Raw genomic sequence first — 14,445 nt, 5'->3', positions numbered from 1 at the left:
GTTTTCTCCATTGGTTTGGCTTATTTCTTGAAACAGAAATTACATTTCCAAAACTCTAAGATCATTTGGTAAAACAGTCTTTCAGTTCAGCTCAACACCAACACTGGCTAAAGCTCAAATCTCTCCCAATAGTCTTCCTCAGGCATCAAAACTGCATGTCTTTACGGTATCAGCAGTCAGAGCCACCAAAACACAAGATCCTTATCATTTCTCCAAACAGACCAGATGTTCTCAATTCTCTTGGTTCAGCAGAACCACGTGGTTCAACCAGATCTCTTCCTAAACAGTTCACTCAGGTGTGAAAACTACATTTCTTTCTCAAACAAATGGCCAATGTCCTCAAAAGGCTTTGCCTCTTCGGCACCGTGTAGCTCTAACAGTCAGAATGTTGAGATGATGTGTCTTTAAGGCAGAGGAACATTGAAATATTCCGTGTCTACCTTCAGTCTGAACCCAGTTTTTCACTCACAGTGGTTACTGTGATAGTTTTTTTTTTTGTTTGTTTTGTTTTTCTTTTGGCTGTCTCACTAACTTGAATTAGGGCTCCCTGCCATCCTGTGGCTAATAATCCACTCATCTTTATTCGGCCCGTTAAACCAAAGTGCACCTGGAAATACTGGCATCGTCATCATGATTAAGACACAAAACTTCAAAAAACTAAAGCAGCCTTTGGTTTTTTTGCTGCTTTCCTCGTTGTGTGAACCTTCAGTGAGTTTTTTTCTCAGAGTCCATAGCCTTTTTAAAAGCTAGGTGGCGTTGTCTGCAGAAGTTCTACCAGCTAGTTTTCACACATCCATACAGTGAAATGTAGAAATAAACTAGTTACAAGTTTCAGTCGTCAGTGGAAAATTTGTCCTCAACAACACAGAGAGGATCTGCAGTTCAGTCCTGCTGCTCTGCAGTCTGAGTTTGTTTACCAGCAGGAGGTTCTCCAGGTGGGGGTTCTCCAGGTGGGGGTTCTCCTGGTGGAGGTGTGGTGGGGGTGTGGAGGTTCTCAGGGTTCCTCACTGAGTTTCTCCAGTAAACTTGCGAGGTGCTTGCTGTGGGTGGAGGTGGAATTTTCTGCTGTGGATGAAAGCTTTGCTTCCTGCTTTCAGGAAAGTAGCGGTATTTTAATTACTGTATTTGCAGTTGTAATCCCTTACTTTGCAGTAATGCGTTACTTCTTTTATGAGTGACGAATTAAAAGTAATGATTGGATCAAAAGAATTCCTGAGCTGAACCAAGAGTATATATTTAAGTTGAAAAATCTTTTCATGCACTTATTTTCATTGTGAACAGTGTTTTTGTTTTGTTTTTTGTTTTTTTGTCTTTTTATTCAGGTTCAAAGCTCAAACATTTTGTTTAAAATTCCCTTTTTTTTTTTTTTTTTTCAAATTAAAGAAGGATTTGTCTTTGATTTAGCTCCATACACCAGCGCACCGGAACATTTCCCCCCGCTTGGCGCTTCAGAGAGTGAGCCACAGCGAGCAGAAGATGAAATAAATGTAGGATCAGCTGATTGAGGGCTGTGGCCCTGGTGATCCTGAGCTCTTCTCTGGAGTCAGAGACCCCAGAATGTTGACTAAAGACTGATTTCTAGTCCTGGGTCCAGACTCTGATCGGTCTTGACCCTCTTTTGGATCCACACAGAGGCTTCCCTCCAGGACGGTGGCAGACCTCCTTCATCCAGAACCTGATGAAAGCTTCTCCGTCACTGATCGGGGGACTTCCCTGTTCTGGCTGCAGAATTCATTCTGTTGATCCCCTCAGCGTCTGTCCTCTTAGTCCTTCAGTTTCTATTTTCACCAGGAGTTATTCAGTTTTATATAGTTTGTTTTTTCGGTAGGCACACAGACATGTCATTGTCATCTCTTGTTTGGCTGTTTGAGATCTTTCTCTTTGTTCTAATTTCAGTGTAATTCTGTCAGTTCTTGTGCCTTTAATTGTTATTATTAGATATTTGTAATAGATCTGAGGATGTCTTGTTTGGGATCACACATGTGCTCCCCGTTCATTCTTATTATTTTCTAAATATCTTTTAAGTTCTTCCTTGATGTGAACACTTCAGTTTTATACGATATCTGTTTTGAGCCTCCGATGTTTGTTCTTCCACTTCAGCACGTCTCTACGTGTAGTTTCAGGTCTCTTCTTCTCATTCTAATCTCTTTTCAGGGCTTCACATTAACATTATTGAACCCTCAGAAAAGTGACCTGAACTTGATCAAAAATAACCTTACAAGTCCCAAATCTGCATGATCCCTGTTGACCTGAACTGTTTGTGTGGACAGCTTAATTTTGTCTTCTAGTCTTTCAAGAATCCAGTCTCTAATCACAGAGAGTAGTAGATTACAGATGTTTCATATTTACATGTAGAAGAATTACCTGATCAGACTGACTGACTGGGATTTCACAGTAACAGCTGCATTTAAACTGTGTGTGTGGCATAAACAAAGCAGAGCTCCTCAGTTGGTCATTTGCTTGTTGGCGCCCTCTGTTTGCTCCTGGTCACTTGGCTCCTGCCTCAGTTCAGCCTCCAGACGTCTCCGCAGTGCAGCGCCGACCTCTCTGGTCAGGGTCTGGACCTGGAACAGCAGATGCAACAGCGACAGGCACTGGACTCTTCTTAGAGAAAACATATAGCAGAAAATAGGTTTTCCAGTTGCAACAACTCATCGTCATTAGGATAAAACTAACCTCACGACGGTCTAAACCAGCTCACGTTTCCTATTAGTGGGTGAACAATCCACCGCCTGGTGAATTCTGCTTCACAGTCCAAGGATCAGAAAGCCATGTCGCTATGAACGCCTGGCCGCCACAAGCCGGTTCTCCCTGTGGGAACTGTTCTGACACCTCCTGCTTAAAACCCAGAAAGTCAGCAGACCGTGAGGCCCCGCCCTCACCGTCTGGACTCACACTGACCGCCAGCCTCTGCCCTTCTGCCCTGAGCTCACTTATGACACCTGCGTTACTGTTTGACAGGTGCACCGCCCCAGGAGAACTCCCCACCTGCCACCAACACGTCCGTTACATGCCTCTGAACAACAGCCACCTTAGTTTTTAAGTTAAATTAAAATAAATTAAATTTAAAAAAAAAATAGAATTAATTGTCTTATTATTCTACTACTGTGTCACTTCCTTCCCATTTTGTGTGTTTAAGAATAATTTTCTTACAGAAAAGGTGTTTTAATGAACATTTCTTGTACATTGTTTTCTTTTGGCCTGATCTGGTTACTTATCCTGTAAGTTGCTCGTTTTTCAGCTAAAACTTTAGATTGTGTTCATATATGTTTTGAGGAACTGGAGCGGGTCTGCTGGTGCTGTGACTCTGAATGATTATGTGGATCTTTGGCCACTCAGGAGAGGTTCAACTGAATGTGAGGCCGATCAGTCACTAGATCTTTGGGAACTGTGTCCCCCTCACTACCGAGGTGACGGTTGTGTTCCTGGGATCGATGGCTCCGTTCAAAGAGTCGTCAATCCCCTCTCCAGCGTACGTGACGCACATCAGGCGACTGAACCCAGGATGACGGGACGCTCCCCACGCCGTTTAAAATGGCGGCATCAGTGAATTGAGCATGATGAATGAATCATTGGACCAACTGTCAGCTAAAAGTTGGGTTTAACCAAACTCAGTGTTGTTTTCTCTTCAGACGAGTCAGATTATGGTTTTTCTAGTCCAGGACCAGAGGCGTCGTCGGGGGTGTTGTAGGGGGTCGGGAGCAGGGCCGGCCCAGGCCACCTAGGGCACTAAAATGTTTTCTTGACAGATGGACAGTTATTATCTGTCATTATCCTGCGCCCCCTGGTGGGCGCATGGAAGCATGGAAAAACTGTGTATTCAAGTGCAGCGTGGGCCGCCAGGTGCGGTGGAAGTCACCCCATAGCAAACCAGGGCCGGGTCTGAAGCGCCCCCAATCCTCAAAACCTGGTGACGTCCCTGTCCAGGACAATCGGAGCGGCATCCTCCAATGTGAGCTGTGGCGGCTGCAGCAGAAGGTATCTGGACGGAAGTCTGGCCGTACGTCTGCCATCCCCACATCTGTAAAGGAGACTGTCCTCTACTAACTGGTGTCTCAGTTTGGGCTGAAGAGGACCATCGGGCAGAGGCCTGTGTCTGAACCAGTTTTCCCTTATAGGTCATGTTCATAACGTGTTGATCTGTCACTTCTGGAATAAATGGGAAGTTTGATGCCAGTTTTTTAAGTTTCTCATGTCAGCTGCATTTCCTGCTGGAAAAGGATGTGGGACTTTTCTTTGACTTTATTCTGCTCCAGACAGCGTCTTGGCGTCTCCACAGGAGTCCGTCTGCATGAAGCGAGACCTTCTGAAACTCCCTGTAACCAACGAGCATGAAACACTTCGGCTTCTGCACTCGACCTTCTCTTGATCTCAGCACAACACATGAACTGAACACAGCAGGAAACAAACGCATCATTTCCCAGGCATATTTCAACCTGAGGTGTGGGGATGTTCTCTCGCCAGCAGGTGGCGCTCCCTGCAAAAGAGAAACCTCCAGAGCGGCTCCTCTGTGGGAAGGTTTGACCCTTCCTGACTGCAGAACGGTCGCTTCGCTGTGTTCTGCAGGACGACGGCGCTCGGCTCCACTGAAAGCACAAGAGCTGCAACCTGCACCGAGACAGTTTGTCCACATGATTCACTGCTTTTTATTTGTATTTATTGTCAGGATTTCACGGATCTGTAAAAAGTTGTATAAAGAAGGACCAGTGATCTCTAACTGTAAATACTTGTCATGGCGATAAATCGTGTGTACATAACAATGCCACACAATGTACAGATTTAATACATTCTATAATGTGGTTAAATAGCAAATAAATTGCAGCATGATGCAGTACAATATAAATATTGTCATTACAAAGATACAATATGTTTCTTTTAAACATGGGACAAACAAAATATACAGCATGTTGACGAGGAATGTTTCTTTACAATGAGCACATGGATGCATCCGCCCTCTGAGTCAACAGCACGTCTCTGTCCGTCCCGCTGATCCCGTCGTTTCATCGCAGCCTCGTCTTTCACCTCATCTCTCCATCTACCGATACAAATCCAGCTACACCTCATAAATCTGTACACTGCAACCAACCCAGTGGTGGCGCCGACTTCCCCCGACTCTGAGGCCAACATGAACACATGAAAAAACTGCACCAACAGTTTGGTTGGAAAAAAAAAAAGATGATGTGGGTTAAAACTGTAAATATGCCAGTGGAAAGATCTGAACCGGGCCGCAGCAGTGAGAGCAGCTGGCCAGTCTCCGACCCGTCTTCCAATACCAGCGTGTTCTGCTAGATGGCGCCACGCCTTCCTCCAATCCCTCGACGAACAGAACAAACGAGTAAAACTTGAAACTAACGCCCGCTGACCTTTGACCCGACCACTCCAAGCAAGCTTTGTGGATCTTTAATCCTTCATCTGTAAAACTCTTCCATCGACACTCTGTCAGAGGGAAACGCGAACACGACTTAAAGAAGCATACAGGCAGGGATGCACCGATACCGATACTGCGGGCCGTGCTTCTGCTTCTGCTCGAACTCGTGAAAACTCTCCGGCGCAACCCGGCGAGCGTTCGACCACGGCGTCCATCAGCAGCAGCACCGGCGGCGGTTCTTTAAAGATTCTTTGACATTAATGAGGCAAAAGCGAGACGGACTTTAAAATATGTTCTGACAAAGAAAGAACCAGCAGAGACGTCAGGAGCAGCAGAGCTGGAACGCCGTCGCTCATCAGCTTCACCGCTCAGCGGATCCGGGAGGATTCCACACTGAGCCGTGCTACATGCTACATGCTAAAGGGGTTGGGAGCTCACACACCGGCGATGCTACATGCTAAACGCAATTAAAGTCAGACTGACACTCGCTAGCTGGAGTGTGTGGCGTCGGGCACACAGCAAGTCGATAAAGGCTGGAACTGGTGCAGGTACTGGTGCAGGTACTGGCCCTTTAAGGAACTGATATCGGTGCATCCCGACATACGACTGAAGAATGTTCAAGAAGTGAGGCAGGAATACTTTCTGATGATATTTTAGAGTTCCTCTGTCGCCGAGTCGTCGGTTAACCTGCCGCCCGTCTCCTCCGCCGCAGACGCAGAGCTCCGGACTCGAGGCCGACGGCGGAGACACGGCAGAGACCTCACGAGGGAACCGATGTGGAGCAAACAATGTGGATCCTGTAAAAGACGCCGCCGTCCCTTTACGTGTCTCCGGCCCTCGCCATGCTGCTTGTTCAGTGTTCAGATTTTCATCAGGGAAAAAAAAAAACAAAACAAAACCAAGAACAAAAACAGACACGTCGTCTTTGACTTGACACAACGCACCAGGAGTGGTGTTTCAACTCGATTTGCCCAGAAACTACCGATGATGGCACAATGAGACGAGTCTGATGCTGCCGTGGTTGTTTTTATGTGAACGAGCTCTTTAATGAAGCGCCATGTTTCTTGAACGAGTTCTGTCCGCATGGAAGGCAGCAGAACGCCGGCGATGGAAAAGTTCTCGGCTGGTGAAAACCTTACACGACGAAGAGCAGACGACGGGCGCCGTCCACACGACGACCACTTCAGGAGGGAAATACAAAACTCTCACATGTTCAGGACGTCTGATTAAACTGAAAACGCAACATTAAAAAATGACACTAGCTGGAAATGCTCCGGTAATGCTGCTCCTTCATCACAAAAACAACCAACAGCACCGCCTAGTGGCCAGGGATCAGCCTCTCTATTTGCTTTCTAACAGACACTGATTTCCAAACGTTGTCGTATAAATACAAAATTCCTTTCTCCGCTCCAAGCGCTGTCATGTGAGGTGTGTATTCTCTCAGTGGAGCGGGATTCTAACGGCTTTGGCAAATAAAAACCCGAGAATGAGAGTATCTTAAAATGCGAGCGTTTCAGGTGGGGGAGCGGAGAGGTGGAGTGTTTCTCCTTCAGTCATTATCAAACACACTGAACACACAGGGCCCATCATGAAAGATGACCAGAGGTTTCAGGTCGATCTATAAGTTGGTGAAACTTGTTGAAACACACCGGGGCTTCATCCTGTCTGCACAGTTTCTGCCGCTTCAGTTTTCAAAACGCTGCAAAAGTTCTCTGAAATGAAATGGTGAAGCCGTGGTGTAAGAGGGGCCGGTGTGAAGCTCGAGGTTTTCAGGGACGTCCTTCTAAATGTTTTGTTTTTTGCGGAAGGACAGAGACGGACGCGTCTCCTCTGCATAGAGATTAAAGATAATTCAGCAGCAGAACAAGAGAAACACATCAGATGAACCAGCAGTGAAATCTGAGTAAAGCAGAACCAGCAAGTAAAACCACGAGCGCTCGCCTCACGCCAACGTCCGCAAATCCCGACGACTGATCAGACTTGAGAGGCGCTGAGCAGACATCGACCCTGAACTGATGCGGTGGAGCGTGGCTCCTGGGATTTCCTGCCCGGAGGCCATAAAGGTTCCGCTCCAGTGAAGTACAGCAGTGACGACGGGGCCGCTCCGCCAGCAGGCCCTCCGTCATCCAGACCGAAGCCGGGGAGGAGGTGAGGGTTCAACTCCCGGCTGTCCAGCATTGGTTACAGTACGCGATCGGAGCTCGTTCCGCTGCACATGCCCGTGCAGTCCTCAGTTCCCCACAGGACAGCAGCTGCTTCCCTGAGGGGACGGTCGGTTCCTCCTGCAGCGGCGTCCGAGCAAACGAAGCTTCCAGCGAGTCCAGAGGCTTTACTGAGAAACAACATCAGGAGAAAACAAAACAAAACTACTGCAGGCCATTTTTGTCGTCCTTCCTGAAGGCCTACAGGTGAAAAACTAGCGGTCACGGTGGTGAGTTACAGTCGTAAGAGTTCCAGCCCTGCTTGTGGTCTCGAGCCTCAGGCGTCCTGCGACACGTCGCCCCACCTGCCGGCTCCGTTCTCGTCCGAGTCGGAGAGCGCCGCCGTGCACAGGTCGCTGAAGATATCTGGAAGGAGAGGGGAGACGGACGTCAGTTTGAGGATGGACGAGCTCCTCTGGGAGGACACGGGGGCCGCGTCGCAGCGCAAGACGTGCTCCGAACAAGGCGGCAGACCCAGAGTCTGTCCCGCTGCAGCAGCCATCGCAATGCAGGGCAGCGGCAGGCGCCAGCCATCAAGCAGGCAGGGGAAGAGCGCCGCTCCTCGCCAAAAAACCCCGAGGTTTACCGCCAGGGCGCGGCGGTCCGCCCGCATCCAGGGACAGAAGAAGAAGGAAGAGCGGCGGGAAACGAAAAGGGTGATGAGAGGCGGAGAAAGAGGAGGAGCGGAGTGACAAAACAAGCAAGGCCGCAACAGAAGAGTGAGGGAGGAGGGCGAGCAGGGGGGACGGACGGGACAGGACGGGGACAGACAGGCGTTCAGAGGGACAGAGATGTCCTCTACAGTCAGTACTAATCTATTTTAGCACCTCTAGCACTACTGAGTTCTTTTAAATTACCAAATAATTCTCCAAATAATTCTGCTGCGTTTTCAACACGGAACTTTAAGAACTGGACTCCACGTTACCCCGGAACCTGCATAACAGCATAGCCATGGCGAGCATAGAAACATAACACATAGATCCCACTATGAAGGTGGTTTGAGTCGGCCAAGTCTATATTCTATGTGTCTATGGTGGCTACGTGCTGCCGTCTTGTGGAAGCTGTTGGTGAAGCAGCAGCGCAGGAGAGTCTCTGGAGGGAAGACCTCGGTGCTGCGCATGCGTACTGCGGTGGTCAGCCGGTGGTTTGGGGGGCGGTGGGGTAGAGCTGGACTGAATATTCATATAGATTACTCAAATAGAGAAGCACGGCTTAACTGAGGTTTTTTTGAGGTAATCACACACTGACAGTGTTAACAGCTCATTAAAGTCCGTTTCTCCTGACAGGCGTCCTTTAAAGAAGATTTAAGAAATAAATACAGACCACTTGGCCGTACGGGGGAAGCTTTATGATCCGGTTACTTCTCAGCGACAGCGCCGCCATCACCCTGCGTCTAGTGGCTGCAGCTTTGACAGCGAGCTGGCTTGTGGAGATTGATCCATCCTGTTTCGGGCTCTGAGCTTATTTTCATCCATTAATTAAAAGGAAAACCACGCCGTGGCCGGACATCTGATTCATGTAGAACAAACACTAGTTCTGATTTACGGCACCCTGCGCTGCCCTGACTCGCCTTCTCTTGCTTCAGATTTCTCTTTTCTTTACTGCACGGTGGGCTGTACGAGAGGAAGAGCATTAAATATCGTCATCTCCTGCACCATGCCTATTCAACCTGGGAGAAACTAAAATAATAATAATAAAATAAGGTGACTTCCTCACGCCGGTGACGCTCAGTGAGGTAGACTGACCTTTGAACTCCGGCTCGGCTGGAGTCTCGGCCGAGTGGGGACAGTAAGAGTTCCAGGTAGCAACTCTTCAGGGAAAAGCTCAAAAACTAACTAGCTGAGTTGGGAAGGTTCTGGTTCGGGACCTTGAGTCTGTGGTTCGGTCTGGGAGAGACGTGGAGTCGTTTCTCCAACAGGAGAGAGAGAGGAAGCACTGATGGAGTGGGGGGGTGGGGGTGGGGTGGGGGGTGAGTGTTGCAGCCAGGTTGCCAGTGGTTAGTGGGGAGGAGCGGTGATGTTACTGAGATGAGAGACCTCCTTCAGGTGCTGTTTGCAGTACAGTGGGAGGAACCAGCCCCGTCTCCTCTGTTAAAAGGTTCTTGACTAGCCTAGAACATGAAACACAGTGAGGGGGGTCGACGGGGGGGTCTGCACTCCAACACAGGAACCAAAGAGAACAGCAACACACTTCGACAAGCAACTTCTTCAAAATTAGATCAAAGCCCGGAAATGAAAAAAGTCCTGGTCAAAAGACGAGAAGAAGAGACGAAATCAGGATAAAGCAAAAAATCTATTCCAACAACATCATAATCTAGAAGTCTGACACTTAAAATGCAGCTGAGACGGGTTTTTTAAATGAGATCAAAGTGAAATTTTAGGAATGAAAAGTTTTTGCTGTCGCGTCAGAGTCAAGTTTCTCTTTAATACGACTGAAAACCACAGAAGGACTCCAGAACTGCTGATGAGAAGTCATCTGTTCCCTGAAGGACCAACGTGGAGTATTTAGTAAGAATGAGACTCAGTGCTTCTGTGCGGTGGTGGTGGGCCACTGCAGTGGACACTGGGACAACGGCTCAAACCTCCAGAAGTCAGGAGTCGCTCACACAGCGTCTCAAGAGACAGAGCGTCGCTTCTGCTTCTTGTTTCAGAAAAGTTTCACGTTTACACAGTTCTGCAAACGGCGGCCCAAACCGGTGGCCTCACATGAAAACCACGACGTTTGAGACCTGAGTCTGGTCTCTGCCGTGTCCACGTTTTTACCGGAGCGACGTCCCAACATGCATAAACATGAAGAAGACGCTCAGCGTCTCCCAAACATCGGGTTACTTCAATAGCAGGAGTTTTCCAGACATGCAAAAAATAAATAAAGTGTGGGTCAAACACGTGAGGAAACGCGAGTGTGGCGGAGCTGGACGAGGGGACGGAACGTTCGCTGGAACTCAAAGATGCATCAAGACCTCGGGGACACAAGACAGCGACACGGGCCGAGCGTGAACCAGACCCAGAACCGCAAAAACCTACCAGTTCCCGGCTTCTGCTTCCTCCAGAAACTGGACCAGGTCGCCTGTTTCCAGAGAGAGGTCACGGGGTTCACGGGAGTCGTAGGTCAGCTGCACCCGGAAGCGGCTGCTGTCTCCCTGCAGATGAAAACACACAAATCCTCACTCATCTCGCTCCTCTCTTTCTGAAATCCTGATTTCATGAGGAAAAGGCCACGACTAACGGCGTTTCAGTCCGATCTCAAACCATCACCCAACACCGACACCGCAAGTTAGACCAGGGGTGTTCAACCTGTGGCTCTGGAGCCACATGTGGCTCTTCAGTCCCTCTGCAGTGACTCCATGAAGCCTTCACAATATGAAATGTGAATGAATATTAAACTTTTTATTAGAGTGACACCACAGCACTATTCAAAATGTTTCGTCACTCTCGGTTCAAAAAGGATTAAAAATGTAGAAGTAAAATTGGGAAAAATAGCTAAAAAAACACGAGAAATGGGGAAAAAAGTCATAGAAGGACTTAAAAAAAAGTGAAATGTCCATAATTTCTAAAAGAAAAAACATAAATATGGTTGAAAAAGCACGCAAAACTGCTTAAAAAGAGGTAAAACAGTTACAATTTCAAATTGTCAACAAAAACAACTTGAAAAAAGGAGCAAAAAAATCAAGTAAAAAAATAGGGTAAAATTCAATAAAATATTCACTATTCTGAACCCTACCTTCACAAATGCATCATAACATATAGTTTTTGTTTGTACATCAAAACCATTTATCAAACTTCCTGAGCTGCATCGGCCTCATGTTGAAGGATAAATGTTCTTTGTGGCTCCAGAACAGCTTGACTTGGCTGAAGTCACTAAAATGGCTCTTTTGTCAACGAGGTTGCAGACCCCTGGTCCAGAGGAAGGACAAAGGTCGCTCCCTGAGGTCAGCCAGCAGCAGGAAAAGCTGTGGACTCAGTCGTTTCTTTCTCCCAGAAGAAGCCGTGCGGACCCTGGAGTTACGCCGCCACTCGCAGGGCCGTTTGAAGCTTACGTACGTTCTTATTGCTGCCCTCGTCCTCTGAAGAGTTGGAGGACTCCTCTGCGCTGGAGGGAATGGTCTCAAAGTCCTCGGTGTCCATGGAGAGCAGACGCCTCTGGGTCCAGCCTGAGGAGGACAACCAGCTGTGGTCAACATCTGGAACGGGCTGGAGAGCAGGGACGACAACGTCCTGACAAATGTGTCCAGACCGAGCGCCGTCCAGCCACAGAGATCCCAGCCCAGCGGCAGAGACGGGGACAGTTACAAACCAACAGATCCTCCAGGCAGCAAATCCTCTCATCATGTCATCCAGAAGACAAACACCACGTCAGTAAACAAATAAATACCCTTTGAAACACAAATATTTCATTTGAAAGATAGTTTTTTTCAACGTAAAGGCTGGTTTGTTGATGGAAGCATCACAACTCCCAAATCAACCGAGGCAGGGAGGAAAAGGAGGAACTGGAGAAAAGAAAGGGCTGAACATGTGATTGGTAAGGTTCAAAGGTCAAGCTGATGTGAGCAGACACATCCTAAGAAATATAATCCCACCTCAGGAGTCCAGTCAGCTCTTTAAAACAGCCCTGAAACTGGGAACCTCGCCGGACTGGAGCCACAGGTTCATCTCTACAGTTCAACACGGCGCCTTCATCAGCGCTGCTGATAAATACCAACACTGTTCCATCTGACAGATTCTGGACCCTCCACACGAGTCAGATTAAACATTTTCTATGATCGACAGCAGACTTGGGAGACTCTGCAGGTCCAGCGCCTCAGATCAGAGAGGAAATACACTCAGTCCTCCGTCTGAGGCTGCTTTCACCCCGGGACGGTCTGGGACGGTCCGGGACTCGCTTCACCCCGGGACGGTCCGGGACTCGCGTCACCCCGGGACGGTCCGGGACTCGCTTCACTTTGGGGCGCCGTCAAAGAGGAAACCCGGAACCCTGACCGGTCTGGACCGACAGCCGGCGAGCCCCAAGCAACCGCGACACGCCATCTCCTGACCATCTCTCGTTGAAGCTGGTTTAGAGCCGCGCTCCTCGGCGCGTCTTGTCCGTCCTCGGCCGCCGGGCAGTCCGCTGGCCAGGGAACCCAGAGCCTTTCAGGGGGCGGCGTTCGCTGGGTGGATGCGGATCAGGGTTCAGGGGAGCGATCCCACAGGCCCAAACGAGACGGGCGTCCCCAGAAAGTCCCTGAAGAGAACTCTGTTCCGGGTCAAACTGGTGCGACAGAGAGCGTTTACACAGCGACGCCTGTCAAGCCCAGACCCTGTCCAGTAACGAGGCCTTGTGTCGCGGTGCAGACCCGGGGTCCCGGGGTCCCTCCCCCCCCCCCCTGCAGTTACCTGGTTGCGACGTCGATCTGGGGACGGCGTTGTTCCCCCCGGCGCCGGCGGCGCCGCCCGTCATGCTCTGACGCTTCCCCAGCGCGGCCATAGCGCCGCGTAACGTATCTGGAGGGAAGCCCAAACGCTTTACACCACCGGCGGCGTCACACACACACACACACACCTCACAGCACGGCATGCTTCACACACAGCCGGGACTCCTCCTCAGGAGGCGAGTGCAGCATGCAGAAACCAAACCACACACACACCAACAACGACCAGAACAGAAGAGTGTGTTTCCGGCGGTGCTCATGCTTTATGGCACAAATCACGGCACACACACACAAAAAAAAAAAACACTTCACGACACCAAAGAAACTGAAACTCTCACACACACACGACGGAGAAATGAAAACCAAGAGGAGCCCCCACACCGAGGCCCGGCCCGGCTGTACCTTCATAACCGAACGGAGTGGGGTCGCTCTTTATCTCGTGTCTCTTGCTCTTTATGCTAGCGGAGAGCGGACCTGGACAGAGGACACCACAGGAACCACAACGGATTACCAGGAAGAAACAGAAGACAGGAAATCTCCTTTTAACCTAACTGGCATGAAGCTGAAACTCCTACTGAGAGAATCACTGATCAACCTTATAGAATCCTCTACAGTGAAAATCAGGCAGTACGGATGCTCCAGTGCTGGTTCCAGCATCAGCTATCTGCTCCGACTGGTACTGGAGGACGACCCCATACAAGCCGGCGGGTGTTACGAGGCCGTAAGTATTCGGAGAGCGTCACGTCTAGGTTTTTTCATCAGGAAGCAGAAAACGAAGCAGAGGAGAAGCAAACCGCGGGTCAGGTACCTTTTGTTCGCCGTGCGGCGAAGGAGGAGGAAGAGGAGGAGGAAGCAAGGGAGGAGGTGAGAGAGAAGCGGCGGGGGACCTCCGCCTCCTTCACAGTGGGCTCTAGAGGAGGAGCAGAGGAGGAGCCAGAGGAGAGAGAGCAGAGCCTTCATCAGCAGCGAGGAAGAGGAGGAGGAGCAGAGGACATGTCTCAGTCTGATCAATGATGAGCACTGACTGACGCCGGCCACCGATCGGTCCCGTTTTAAAGACGCCGTAATTAGAAATGTAGCTTGAAAATTCTTCTCTGGTGCTTTTTCAGTTCCGATTGCTGGAGTTTAAGAGAAGGCGCCGCAGAAGGTCATCGCAACTTAGCGAAACGCGGAGTCGGACGTGCAGCGGCGTGATGCCAGGATGAGTCGTTCTCACTAGCCATGTTGCCCCGTATAATCAGACTGTAGGTGGAGCGGACTGTAAATGTGTCACATAAACACTGAGTGGATCCGCTTCACCCGGAGCCGATTGTATTTCTGATCCGACTGTACGAGGTGGTCTACGCCGATCGATAAACCGCTCCCTGTTTCATATATATGGTCCTTGACAGCGGATCGGATTAGACGGAGGATTATTTGTTCCATGCATGCGTTCCCAGGACGTGATGACGTGCGCAGTAAACGGGAAG

The 14,445-nt window shown here is 49.4% G+C and overlaps 1 protein-coding gene and 1 long non-coding RNA gene across 8 annotated transcripts in view; both read right to left on the bottom strand.

Moving 5' to 3' along the window:
- Window positions 1-14,445, bottom strand: part of LOC115382260 (uncharacterized) — a 425,955-nt gene that overhangs the window by 88,891 nt on the left and 322,619 nt on the right. The gene's annotated exons all lie outside the window — the stretch shown is intronic.
- The window catches only part of mcf2l2 (MCF.2 cell line derived transforming sequence-like 2), a 78,561-nt gene continuing 71,764 nt past the window's right edge, over window positions 7,649-14,445 (bottom strand). For 4 of the 7 annotated variants that reach the window (XM_030083853.1, XM_030083854.1, XM_030083856.1 and 1 more), the window contains exons 29-34: window positions 13,785-13,886; window positions 13,379-13,450; window positions 12,942-13,049; window positions 11,610-11,719; window positions 10,593-10,708; window positions 7,649-7,935 (exon numbers count right to left, since the gene is read on the bottom strand). In XM_030083853.1, the coding sequence (XP_029939713.1) occupies window position 7,935; window positions 10,593-10,708; window positions 11,610-11,719; window positions 12,942-13,049; window positions 13,379-13,450; window positions 13,785-13,886 (509 nt within the window). In that variant the 3' untranslated portion in view covers window positions 7,649-7,934. The remainder of the gene's footprint in view (window positions 7,936-10,592; window positions 10,709-11,609; window positions 11,720-12,941; window positions 13,050-13,378; window positions 13,451-13,784; window positions 13,887-14,445) is intronic. The other 3 variants (XM_030083857.1, XM_030083858.1, XM_030083860.1) reach the window with 2 other exon arrangements.

The sequence above is a fragment of the Salarias fasciatus genome, chromosome 23 (genome assembly GCF_902148845.1).
Source record: "Salarias fasciatus chromosome 23, fSalaFa1.1, whole genome shotgun sequence".
Lineage (NCBI taxonomy): Eukaryota > Metazoa > Chordata > Actinopteri > Blenniiformes > Blenniidae > Salarias > Salarias fasciatus.
The sequence above is the reverse complement of the archived record's forward strand: the minus strand, read 5'-3'. Positions and strand labels throughout refer to the sequence as shown.